At 41.1% G+C, this 13418-nt stretch overlaps 1 protein-coding gene across 2 annotated transcripts in view; it reads left to right on the top strand.

Moving 5' to 3' along the window:
• The window catches only part of RARB (retinoic acid receptor beta), a 696217-nt gene that overhangs the window by 550891 nt on the left and 131908 nt on the right, over positions 1-13418 (top strand). For both annotated transcript variants that reach the window (XM_040353005.1, XM_040353006.1), the window contains one exon: positions 4895-5036. In XM_040353005.1, coding sequence (XP_040208939.1) covers positions 4895-5036 — 142 coding nt within the window. The remainder of the gene's footprint in view (positions 1-4894; positions 5037-13418) is intronic.

Here is a 13418-nt window from a genome sequence, read left to right on the forward strand (position 1 = left end):
CCAAGGGTTGTGCCAGTGGAATCAAACTTCCCCTGCCATCGTATGTGTTGTACGTCACCGCGTTTGAGAATGACGAGTGTTGGTCTTGACAGTGTGTACGCAAAGAAAGCTTGTCAAGTTTCTCGACAAGCCTAACAAGGAACTCATCGAGGAATATGATGTGTCTTTTCCGTGTGTACGAGGCCTCAGGTTTCAAATGTTAGGGATTATGAAATTTTGTTCAGCAAGCGGTGTTCCAAGAACCACTTTTGCTTTATTAAAATGATTTATAAAATTGCAACTGTGTGCTGGGTTGTGTCACCATGGAAGGCAAGGTAGACACGAGCTGTTGGCTGAAATGCAATTCTTATGATAAAAGCGTAGATCTCCCATTTATTCCACTGAAAACAAAGATATGACACTCTGAGACGCAGTGATGGTTTCATCAATAGAGGAGTTATGCTGGCTCAGTTTAAACACTATGAATACAAAATGAAGCTGAGCTGTGTTATGTTGTTAAGAACGTAAGCCGATAAGACAGTCAGTGTTCTACCTGTACTTGTCAGGGCTTCCAGAACAAATGAATGACCTTACTCATCCCATATCAGAGGATAAGATGTAAATTGGAATAGGGATTTTTGCCAAAGCTGAGCTAAAATCCCTTATACAATTTACCAAAACACTCCCAACATTCTTCAGACAGCAATAAAGAATGTTAGTTTAATATCAGGTCAAAATCATTATCTCCAGCTTTAACCTTTGCTCCTCCAAGCCCAACCCAATATTATGTTCTGATTTAGTTAGTACTGCATCTGTTTTATGTGAATTTATAATTTATTCAGATTTTATGTAATTTGCAGTTGATGCATGTGTGTGTATCCTGAAGAACTTTAACCAAGCATTGTGTAGCCCGACCCACATAAAAGTGCCATGTACAGCTAAATCTAGTTACAAAAGGCATATGTACAAAGTGAAGGATTAAATGTATCATTCCACGCCCGCTTAAGTCGCTTAATACATGCCTTTCCATACATATTGTTCACGGCTTTTGCCGTGGAATGTGGTATAGCTCAACACGTTTCTTGGATGTCAAATATACAAACACTTCCTTATCAAAGCAACCAACTTGATACCTCTATAAGGCTTCATTCACATGGCCATAATACAAATGCATATACAAGCATTTTTAATTTGTGGATCTGAATGCAGCTTCGTTGTTTTCAATCGAATCATTCGCACAGGTGCGTAAACATGACCTGCTTATAAAATACAAATAAACTCTGCGCTAGAGAGAGTCTAATTGACTCCTTGGGCCAGATTCAGATAGGTCAGCGGATCTTTAGGTCCGCGTAACCTATCTGATTTACGCTACGCCGCCGCAAGTTTTTGAGGCAAGTGCTTTATTCAGAAAGCACTTGCCTCTAAAGTTGCGGCGGCGTATCGTAAATCCCCCGGCGGAATTCAAATTCCGCGGCTAGGGGGCGTATAAAATTTAAATCAGGTGCGTCCCCGCGCCGAACGAACGGCGCATGCGCCATCCGTAAACTTTCCTAGCGTGCATTGCTCCAAATGACGTTGCAAGGACGTCATTGGTTTCGACGTGAGCGTAACTTATGTCCAGCTCTTTTCTGAATCGACTTACGCAAACCACGTAAAATTTCAAAACTCGGTGCGGGAACGACGGCCATACTTAACATAGGATGCCCCTCACATAGCAGGGGTAACTATACGCTGGAAAAAGCCTAACGCAAACGACGTAAAAAAATGCGCCGGGCGGTCGTTCGTTTCTAAATCTGCGGAAATCCTCATTTGCATATTCGTCGCAAAAAAAAAAAAAAGAAACGCCACCTAGCGGCCAGCCTGGAATTGCAGCCTAAGATCCGACGGTGTAAGTCACTTACACCTGTCGGATCTTAGGGAGATCTATGCGGAACCTGATTCTATGAATCAGGTGCATAGATCCGACCGACGGAACTCAGAGATACGACGGCGTATCAGGAGATACGCCGTCGTATCTCTATCTGAATCTGCCCCCTTGTGTGTATATCTTAATAAATAATTAATATATTCCAGTATGCCATAAAATAATTACTGTTCACTGCTGCTACCCTAAATTATAACAAAAACAACAAAAATATTTGTCACTCTAACACTAGCGCTGTGATATACAAACTTCCGTATCCATCAATGCAATCAGGATTTAAAGTAAAATAAAACTACATGAGATAAAATACATAAAAATTTTATCTAAAAATAACAAGAATGACAAAAGAGTCCACCCAGTGTCACTTGTGCTGGTAAAATCCACCAAATGCTATTCTCTAGGACCAACCGTGTTTCCAGTCTTCCCTGTTTAGTGATATCTTCCAAACCGAAACAAACACCTCCTAATGTGTGTAGGTGATCCCTTTCCCAACAGAAAATAACTCATCAGATAAATATGCCTCCCACTCTCATGGTTGGCAACCATGCTTTATAAAAGTACATCAGCTCTCTCCTCATATAGATGCCACTAAATGCCTAAGCAAAGTTTGGCCAGATGATATATAAGAGAATGAAGATGTAATGAAACTAATATAAATACTCAGGGGGGGGGGGCAGTATCCTACAATGATGGATTATATCGGCCACAGAAAGTAGACATGTAAGATAAAAGTAATTTTTATTAGAAAAAAATTAAAAAGTTGTAATAAAACCCAACAAAGTATTATATATAAAAAGTTTGCAAGTAAAATAACATGTACAAATTGGGAAAATATAGTCCATATAGGGGTATGATGTGGTGTTGTCTGTACGGTCAATGTTTCGGCATTAACTTGGCTTCTTCAGGACCCAGACATATGACCAATAGTACTTGAATTACCTATAACAACATACTGTTAGTAAAATATCATTTGTAGTACAATACTGCATGTTTAGACCAGGCACCACACACAGGACAAAAAGGGAATAGCAACAATCTTTAATGAAAAAAAAAAAAATATATATATATATATATATATATAATATTAATCAAAAATATTAATCAAAAATCAAAATATGAGATATATATCCAGGCCAAGAGTATCAGTATATTATGCTCCAAACCTACATTAATATTAGACCACATTACATCATATATGTAATTTAGGACCCAATAGCTATACTCTTACCTGTCTCTTACTCTCTTTACTTCCTACTGTAGATTTAAGGTCAGCTAGATACTTTATCCATCAGCAAGATTCTATACTGGGTGCAGGTGGCTCTTCTATTTTCCACAAGCCTAGAAGAAGGAAGGGTTCTATGGTTCTATGGAGAAATGGTTGCACGTGCACATTGCATTAATGCCCGCTGGCTTAGTAGAAGATGGATAAGTGCTAATATGAAGCCAGCGGGTCTTATCTTACTGTGTGTGCGCACACAGCTTTTTCTGCAAAGACCTTAAAACTGAATTGTTTTTTTTTTTGTGGGCTTGTGGACAATAGAAGTTTCATGCAACCCAGTGTAGACCATTCCTTGCCTGCTGATCTGAGGTCTGTAGCAGAGGATATAGATTGCATGGAGAGGGTGAGGAAGAAGTTGGGAATGGATGTTTAGGTATATATGTTTTTAACAAGCAGAGCAGTGGGAGAAAACTCTTGAGCAAGCGCAATTAGTTTCTACTAATGAACACTAAAAAAACAAGCTCTGATACAACAAGAGATTTAGGCTTGGTTTACACTACTGCGACCTGAAAGTCATGTGACTTACGATGCAACTTTGCCAAGCGACTCCCTGGTCATTTGCTGGCCACTTGAGTACTACTTTAAAGCGACTTTGTCTTGTGGAGGTATGCGAAGATAACAGCATACAGGAAGATGCTATGCACTGCATGGGTAATCTTCCTGTAATGTTGGATCCATATAGCTGAATATCCGACTTTAAGGCGACTTCCATTGAAGTCTATGGGCACTGTATTCTACTTGACCATTTGCGAAATAAAAGAAAAAAAGTCTATGGGCACAAGTCAGAAGTCGCCTTGAAGTAGTACAGAAACCTTTTTTAAAGTCGGAGCGACTTCAGTAGTGCTAATTAAGACAGCTCTCATTGACTAACATGGGATTTCACATGTCATGTGACGTGGGGTCCCACAAGTCGGCCCTAAGTTGCGGCAGTGTGAACCAAGCCTAAAATAGAGTTCTGCCTTATGTAAATATCAAAAATACAGTATATTCTAAATATATTGAATAAACCAATGTATCTTTTTATGTAGGTATTCATTCATATTTTATAAAATTTTGGGTACTTGGTCTTAATATTTAAATATGTTCAGATCTCTAAATTATTCCCTATCTTTTTAGGAGGTATTAGGCACAATTGTTTTCAGAAGTTTTGTTGCCCTGTAGGTTGAATTACTGATTGTGCAGGGATGGACATCAGGTACTCACGTCTTCCGTCCCAACCATGGACGTGATTAGCCCATAATGGTCATGTACGCCATGTTATCCTTATCTGGTATTTAAAACGCTTGAGTATGTTGCACGCCATTGTAATACTCTGTATAGGGAATTAAAGGTTGTAAGGCACTTATCAGTCTGTGCGTTAGGCAATGCTGCTGCAATACCTACATTTTCCTGGACAGGTTAAACTTTACCTAAACTCCTTTCCATCTGGCCATCAGAAGGTATCATACCGTTTCTCTACAGGTACTTAGACCCTGTATCAGTTTCCTTGCTGCACATCATAATCTGTTCAATATACTTCAGTGTTAAATTAAGCAGCTCACTCTAAGCAGCAAGGAAAACGATACAAAGCCTTTAATTTTTCATATGGGTTTTGAAGGGTCACATTATCCAGCATATCCATTTAATGACGTTTAATTAGCTAAATAGGGCAATCTGTGGATAGTATAGCAAATGGGTGTTTCATGTGACTCTTTCTGCCTGTCTCACTCCAGGGCTTCTTCCGGAGGAGTATTCAGAAGAACATGGTTTACACGTGTCACAGAGAAAAGAACTGTGTTATCAATAAAGTGACACGCAATCGCTGCCAGTACTGCAGACTACAGAGGTGCTTTGAAGTGGGAATGTCCAAAGAATGTAAGTTGACTGCTAGGTATTCTTGATTGTATCAGTAACAAAGACAAAATATGTTGCTTTTATGAAATGATTTGGGATCACGTCTAGTCTTTTCCCACCAGTGACACTTAAACATATTCTACAATGAACAGTGTTATACCTCCCAAATGAACCTGAACAAAGTATATTACAAAACTATAAAAACAAAATTGTAAATTCCCAAGAAGTAAAATGCATTCTTTTTATTACCGTATTTATCGGCGTATAACACACACCTTCATTTTAGGAGGGAAGTTTCAGGGAAAAAAAACATATTTTTTAAAATAAACAACTTTGAATTAAAATAAGGGTCAGTGCCCATCAATGCAGCCTGATCAATGCCCATCTGCAGCCTCCTCCTCTCCCATCAATGCAACCTGATCAATGCCCATCTGCAGCACATCTCATCAATGCAGCCTGATTAATGCCCATCTGCAGCACATCTCATCAATGCAACCTGATCAATGCCCATCTGCAGCACATCTCATCAATGCCCATCTCCAGCACATCTCATCAATGCAGCCTGATCAATGCCCATCTGCAGCACATCTCATCAATGCAGCCTGATCAATGCCCATCTGCAGCACATCTCATCAATGCAGCCTGATCAATGCCCATCTGCAGCACATCTCATCAATGCAGCCTGATCAATGCCCATCTGCAGCACATCTCATCAATGCAGCCTGACCAATGCCCATCTGCAGCACATGTCATCAATGCAGCCTGATCAATGCCCATCTGCAGCACATGTCATCAATGCAGCCTGATCAATGCCCATCTGCAGCCCATCTCATCAATGCAGCCTGATCAATGCCCATCTGCAGCCCATCTCATCAATGCAGCCTGATCAATGCCCATTTTTTGCCTCAATGCTCACCTGCAGCCTCACTATCAATGCAGCCTGGACAGTGCAGGAAATCACTGAGCCGTCAACTCCTGTTTACTGAGCTCTCACTCTGCAGTCACACACACAGTACCGCCTCCACCATCGGCTTCGGCTTTGGACCAGTTCCTGTGATAGACAGAACACTGGTCCAATTCCGATTGTGGAGGCGGGACTATGTGTGTGTGACGTGAGAGCCGAGAAAAACGGCTTGTGAATTGCGGTAGCGCTTGTCTCCCTCCTTCCCCTCCAAGGTACGCTGTCGGCGTATAACATGCACCCATGATTTGCCCCCTTTTTTCAGGGGAAAAAAGTGCATGTTATACACCAATAAATACGGTAGTTTGTATTTAGGTGTGATATAATGATATACAAGGTTATCAAAGCAATTTGGTTGGGAAAATTTACAATGATTGGCTTCTGTTCCTCCACTGATTATAGCAGGCCCATACACCCACACTGTTGCCCATTCGAAAATCAGGACCCAAGCAGGCAGCCATAATCTTAGCCAAGATGCAATGGGCTTAATTTACTAAAGTGTGCACTTTGAAAAATGCATTTTCTCTCTACAAGAGCAGTTGCTCCAGAGCTTAGTAAATGAGCAGAAACTCTGCTGAATTCCATCATCCAATCATGTGCAAGCAAAAATGCTTTTTTTTCTTCCTTGCACATGATTGGGTATTCTTTGTAAAGGAAAACCTTACCTCATTTACTAAGCTCTGGAGCAACTGCACTTGTCTCATTGCCTTTAGTAAATAAACCCCATAGATCCTTTTTTTACCTGGTGAAGGATTTGTACTTCTTTCAGCAATGCCTTTAATCCAGTCACCCCTGCCATTGAGCACTGCCAGATCCCAATTTCCGTGTAACCTCCCTGCAGACTAAACTACATGGGATATGCCTCAGACTGTGACTAAACAATTATGGAACAGCAGCACACTAATGAGCTTATTGATCTCTTCTCCTGTTAGAAACCTTAGGTGGTCAGCGGTGGGCAATACAGATTCAGGGGATTTAGGGCCTAGTGCTGCTCTTGCCTTATCCAGTGATTACAAGAGACAAATCCCAAGAAAAGTTTAGGTACTTTTGCCACTACAAACACATATTTAATAATTTCAATGAATTTATTGCTGAATTAGTTAGTGTTATTTTTACATTTTCTTGAGCTAAGCTACTTCAATCAGCCCACATTGGAATACAACAACACTCAATTGGCACCTCTTATGGGTGTTAAGATATGTCAATTTAGGAACATTTGGGAGGTATGAAGCTTTAAATATAAAATATTTTAATAGTGATTGCGTGAAAAAAAAAATCAGAGCCTGTACACATTTTAAATTGTATCACTATTTTTTTGGGGATCAGTTATGACCACTGATGAGGTTTGTTCCCTGTGGTTGAAGCCTTTGCTATAAAATACTTGACTGATTAGCTAATTTATTCTTAATTATTGTTAAAGCAGTTGAGAGGCAGCATTTGGTGATTTTCTGTGTTTAAATTTGTGATTCTTCCACGTTTATCACTTTAATGAGTTCCATTTGTTGTTTGTAAGTGTGTATTGTTTTAGTGGTGGATGACGCTGCTTTGTTCTTTGCAATATTATTCTAGGCTCAGAATTCCAAGTCTGCTATGATGTGGATGTCTCTGTCTAAGTATGTTTCTATTTATCCAGTCCCAAGCACGCAGCGCATGTTTTACTATGAGCCTTTATTTCACCATAAGTGCGGTGCTGTCTATAGTAAATACAGATAGTTGAGGTTTGGCCACTTTGCTGACCATTTGTAACTCTCTAAAATAAATATAAGAGTGCCATGATGTGCTCAGAGCCAGCGAAGATTGCACTATAAATCAGGTAGTTGCAGTCATTTCAAAAATGTTTCTAAATGCACAACCTTAGGTTGTTATTAACATAAAGCCACTAAAACACACATCTTAAAAAACTCTCATTAAATGCTGTATTACATGCTGTTCATACTCAGTCACTATGAGATTCATTTTTTGTATTCTGCTCTATATTCCCCTCTTCTGTCCAAGTTCTCAAATAAACTTTAATTTAGTGCTGGCTGCTCTCCAAATGCTCAGTTTTCAGTGAGTTTCTAGGCTGAGCATTTCCTCCCTATCACATCTAAGCAGCCCATGTGACTATAGAGTCACACATGTGGGCGTATACACAGTAGTAAATGACAGTCCACACCTTCCCTCCTTCTCCATGCCCACTGACCAGCTTAATACAATGGGGGGCAGGATATTACATGTAGATTGATGGAGGATTCACCTGCCTCTTATTCTAAAGCCCTGTACACATGACCGGTTTTCCCGGCAGGAAAACTGCCAGGAGAGCTTTTGGCCGGGAATCCCGGCCGTGTGTATGCTCCCTAGCAGTTTTCTCCACAGGAAAACTGCCAGAAAAAAATAGAGAACCTGCTATCTATATTCCCGTCGGGATTCCCGGCAGAGTGTTTCCTGCCGAGAAAACCAGTCGTCTGTATGCTTACCTGAAGGTGAAATAAACCGTGCATGCTCGATAACAATTTGACGCATTCGCGGTAGCATAGAACGTAATTTAGCCGGCTCGTCGTAGTCTTTGACGTCATCGCGTTCTTGACATTCAAAAGAACGGCGGGTCTTTTGTGTGGCCTTGTGTATACATGGCTTTTCAAGGCAAGCTTGGCAGGAATCCCATCTGGAAAACTGACGGTTTTCAAACCGACGGTATTCCTGGCCGTGTGTACAGGGCTTAAGACACAGGCTGGAAGGCTGTGACAGCCTGTGACTGGCAAAAATCCGTCCACACCATGTTAATATAAATGTGTATGAGAGTTTCAAACAGTTTATTGATATTAATAGTTTTTTTTTTACTCTACATTCCAAAGGATGTTTTTTGTTTATATATTTTTTCCAACATGTGACAAGCAGCAGAGGACTAGAAGCTCCTCCTGCTAAAAATGTCCCTGCAGACAGGCTGGGAAAGCGCTGGGTCATGTGGCAGCTGTATATCGGTTAGAAAAAATGCACTTAAAATTAAAATAATTACAGTACCATCATCCACATACAGAAATAGAAGGTACAATGGAAATTAAACAGTGTGTGTTTAGTATCACTTTAAGCAGATTAGTAAAATCTAAAATAATATGTTGTAACCAATTAATATAATTTCAAATGTTGTTTTCAATATATTCACGTATGCAACTTTTTTTTTTCTTGTCACATAATAATTTTAGTTCTTTAAAAGTCGAAATAGTACATCAGAATGATTCAACCAAGGATCCAATTTTTTTGTTATAGAAGTGCATGGTGTTATATAATGTGTGGAATATTTTTTTCCATAAGATTATTAGTATTTACTCTGGTTTTCAGTTGGGTGATCGGTACTGAAGGGGATTTTCGATGAAAGGCGAAAAAGCCAGTATATGGAAACACTAATATTGTAGTGTGAGGGATAGAAATCCCTGAGATAGGCTTGAATAATAGGCAATTGGAAAGGGTGAGGTGTATATGGCTAACTTGTAATAAAAGATTGTGCTCCCATTTCTTATTTGGGTTCTTGTTGGGGTGACAACTCTCTTGCATCTTTCCCCCTTTACACCCACTCCTGATTAACACTACAAGCCGCCATGCCAGTACACATTGTGCAGGCAAATTGAATGTAGTTACTCTCAGGAAGGAATTCCAGAGCAGCTGATGCTGGAGTTAGTGTATATGGACAGGAAATGGCTAACAAACTAGAGCAAGGGAGACTTGGCTGCAGTGGAAAGCCTTTACTTGTACGGCACAATACATTTGCATGCTGAATCCAGCATGATCAGTGGTTTACTGATGTGGGATATCTCTAATGCCCCATATACATGATCAGATTTTCCCATTGTGTGTAGCCCCATATGAATTCCATCGGAGTTTAGATATAGAGCATGTTCTATTTTTTTCTGATGGAATTCTGATGTGATTTGGCCGGACAAAAGCCTGATCGTGTGTACGCGGCATAACTCTAGAAATCTGATGGGGAATTACCCGTTCCCTGCTTTCTGTCTACCTAATGTTTTTTTCCCTCAACTTCTTCCCCCCAAGGGTGGGATATGCAGCATTATACAGTAAATACAGGTTCCTGGGTAATGTCCTCTCAGGGGGCAGGCCTAAGACACCCTGCACTCACGGTATGTCCTCAGTCTTTGCTAGACCTTATTGAACCCAGAAGACTGAGCAAAGACATCTTGTTTACGTCTTAATTACTTGGACTACAGCTATAGATTTAAGGAAAGTATTGCAGCCTGCTTGTGGACACTTCTAAAGCCTAGAGTTTTTTTTAAAAGTTAGGGCTATTTCATACCTCTCAATGTTCTGAGAAGGGAATGGGGGACACCTAATAGCAAATCTATGTAGGCATAAGGCACACTCACTGCTGCCACAACCCTCTTAAGGAGAATTGTACAAAAAAAAATATTGGTTAAGCCCACAAGTGTTTTTTTGTTTTTTTTTTCTACCATATTATTCCTTTATATTGGCTTTTGGAATTTACAAATGCAGCAATTTAGAAATTGAATGAATGGTTTATCTTTCAAACACTTTTTGAAAGATCAAAAGTGCATTGTATATACAACTATATAGATCAGACCAAAATGAGGGGCAAATGAGGAGGAAAAAGGGACAAAGGCACTTTGTTCCGAATGAGGGACAGTCCCTCGAAATCAGGGACAGTTGGGAGCTATGCTATTTAGTCATGCTAACACAGTGAGAAAGCTTGCAAATGTTGTGCCATAATTTAGCAGTAGGAACAAGAGTAAGGTTGCCACCTCATCCTTGTAAACCCGAACACATATGAATTACACAGGTTCTGTGGCATATTTAAGTGGAGTTCCACCCAAAAATGGAACTTCCGCTTTAATTGACCATGACCCCCTGACATGCCACATTTGGCATGTCATTTTTTGGGGGGGAGGGGGGAGCGGATACCCTCTTTTTAGAGGCATTTCCTCCCGGGGCTCTGTGGCACCGAAAGGAAGATCACCTCTCCCCCTCCCTCCCTGCAATCTTCTGTGACACCAGCGGCGGACTGACTCATGGGGCCCCTGGGCAATAGAAGATTATGGGGCCCCTGGGCTTACAGATGGCCACCACGCCAGGAGGCAGTGCAGAGGCAGGGCAGCTAAAATCTCGGGATTTTCACATCAAAAGCGTGTCGGTTTCGGACATATCAGAGACAGATGCAAAAAAAACAGAAATTTTTACATACTGTCCCTGGTTTTACTGAGCCTGGCAACCCTGATGGGGCCCCCTAGTGGCATGGGGCCCTCAGGCAGTGCCCGAGTGACTCAATGGTCAGTCCGCCCCTGTGTGACTGCGCCCCTCGTGCATGCGCAGTGCGTGCCCGGCTGTGAAGCCACAGCCGGACGCCCACAGTAGTGATGCAGGCGCCACAGAGAGGAGGGAGAGAGGAGCAGGATTTTGTTTGTCCGCATCGCTGGACCGTGGGACAGGTGAGTGTCTGATTATTAAAAGTCAATGGCTACACTTTTTGTAGCTCCTGACTTTTATATGGGTGGAACTCCGCTTTAAGGTGATAATTACACTCACTTGGTGCCTTATCTGCATTAAAATTAGCTTAAGAACCTGTGTAATTCATATGCGTTTGGGTTTAAAGGGTTGAGGTGGTAACCCTAAGAAAGAGAAGCATTTATCCTGAATATATACAGTACTGTATAGCTCCATGTATCACCCTAAGCTGCAAGTCTTCAGTTATCTGATGAGTACAAAATATTGTGCAATTGACAGAGTTTTGTTTAAGATACTATAGCAGTCATTGACTTGGTACTTTGCGGAACTGCTGAGCAAGGGACACATTCCAGGGCTATTCCTATTTACATTTTCTCATAAGAGATTAAAATGCAAAAATTCTAGTGTCTGTACAGGATCATTTGTGCAGTGCAACTTATTGCGACAGAGCACTTTTGATTAAATATTCTTTACAGGTCTGGCTTTTTCAATTCCAATAATGTATATCCTTACCAGCAGAGCAATTGCAGAATTTTAATTATTTTGCCAGCTAAAGGACAAACATAGGAACGAAAGAAAAAAGGACTACTTCTGTTCAAAGGATTACACCGAATAACAAATCCCCTTGGTAACTCATTCAATTAACATGTTGCACCATTTTACTTAAACAACTGCTGTGCTTAATTCATTTTAATGTGTTTTAGCCCTTAGTCAGTTTGAGCTCTCTAAAGACAGAGGTGGGAAAAGATTTGTTGGATGGCTTTGTGTATGTGCTTTAATCTACAAAGCTGTGATTAAAAGTTTCTTCTTTTAGGTCTTAAAATAAAACTTTAACGACTTTCTAGGGTAAAAAGTAGCTTGCGTTTCACACCTGAATACAGGCCAACAGAGTAAAAATGACTGACCCAGCTGACATTCTGTTGTAGCGCATGTGTGGTGAACACATTTTATATTTTTTATGTGTAAAGGGAGCAATTGGCCATTGGTTGTTGAGAATTTCCATTTGAAATCTCTGTGTGTGCTTATGAATTCACCCACACATAACTGTTCCTTGGCTCATGTATGAATAGTCATTTTTTCCTTCTGTGGGTAAGAAGGGTGTACTTGCTTCATCTGGGTGAACTGGTAGTGCAGCTGTCCACACTAGTACCTGGGGAAACAGTGAAGCCTGAGGCTCCGTACACACGACCGAGTTTCTCGGCAGAATTCAGCCAGAAACTCGATCGGAGCCGTATTCTGCCGAGAAACCCGGTCGTGTGTACACTTTTGGCCGAGGAAGCCGACGAGGAACTCGTCGAGCCAAATAGAAAACATGTTCTCTATTTCCTCGTTAGTCAATGGGGAAACTTGGCTCGCCGAGATCCTCGGCGGCTTCACAAGGAACTCGATGAGCAAAACGATGTGTTTTGCTCGTCGAGTTTCTCGGACGTGTGTACGGGGCCTAACAGAAAGGGACAGACCATGGTGCCAGTGAGCAGTGCCGGGACAAGGTCATCTAGATCCCTGGGCGAACATGCCAAATTGTGCATGAGCATTATGTGTCAGGGTAAATCCCCTCCCACCAAAATAAAATTGAGAATTAATCTGCATGCACACCCTCTAAGCATAAATTTCCCACCCTTCTAGTATATATCTGCCCCCTGCCCCCCCATCACAAATCTTTGCCCCCCCCATCTGAAATCCTTTCTCTTACCATATGACCCAAGCACAAATTCCCCCTCCTAGCACAAATCCTCTTCCCTCTCAAATTTCCCCTCCAAGCACAAATCTCCCTCCCACACTCCAAATCCCCCCCCCTTTCCAGAACAAATTTATCTCCCCCAATCCCTCATCATAGCACAAATCTCCCCTAAACACACACATTTCCCTCCTAGCAGAAATCCCCCCCAATCATCCCTAAAAAATATTATCAAGATCATTTTGAGTATGGCAAGTTTTGTACACTAAATCGTACATGAACAATGAATCGATAGTAGAAAGCTCTCACAAAGATA

The sequence above is a fragment of the Rana temporaria genome, chromosome 5, assembly GCF_905171775.1.
Source record: "Rana temporaria chromosome 5, aRanTem1.1, whole genome shotgun sequence".
In the NCBI taxonomy this organism is placed as follows: Eukaryota; Metazoa; Chordata; class Amphibia; order Anura; family Ranidae; genus Rana; species Rana temporaria.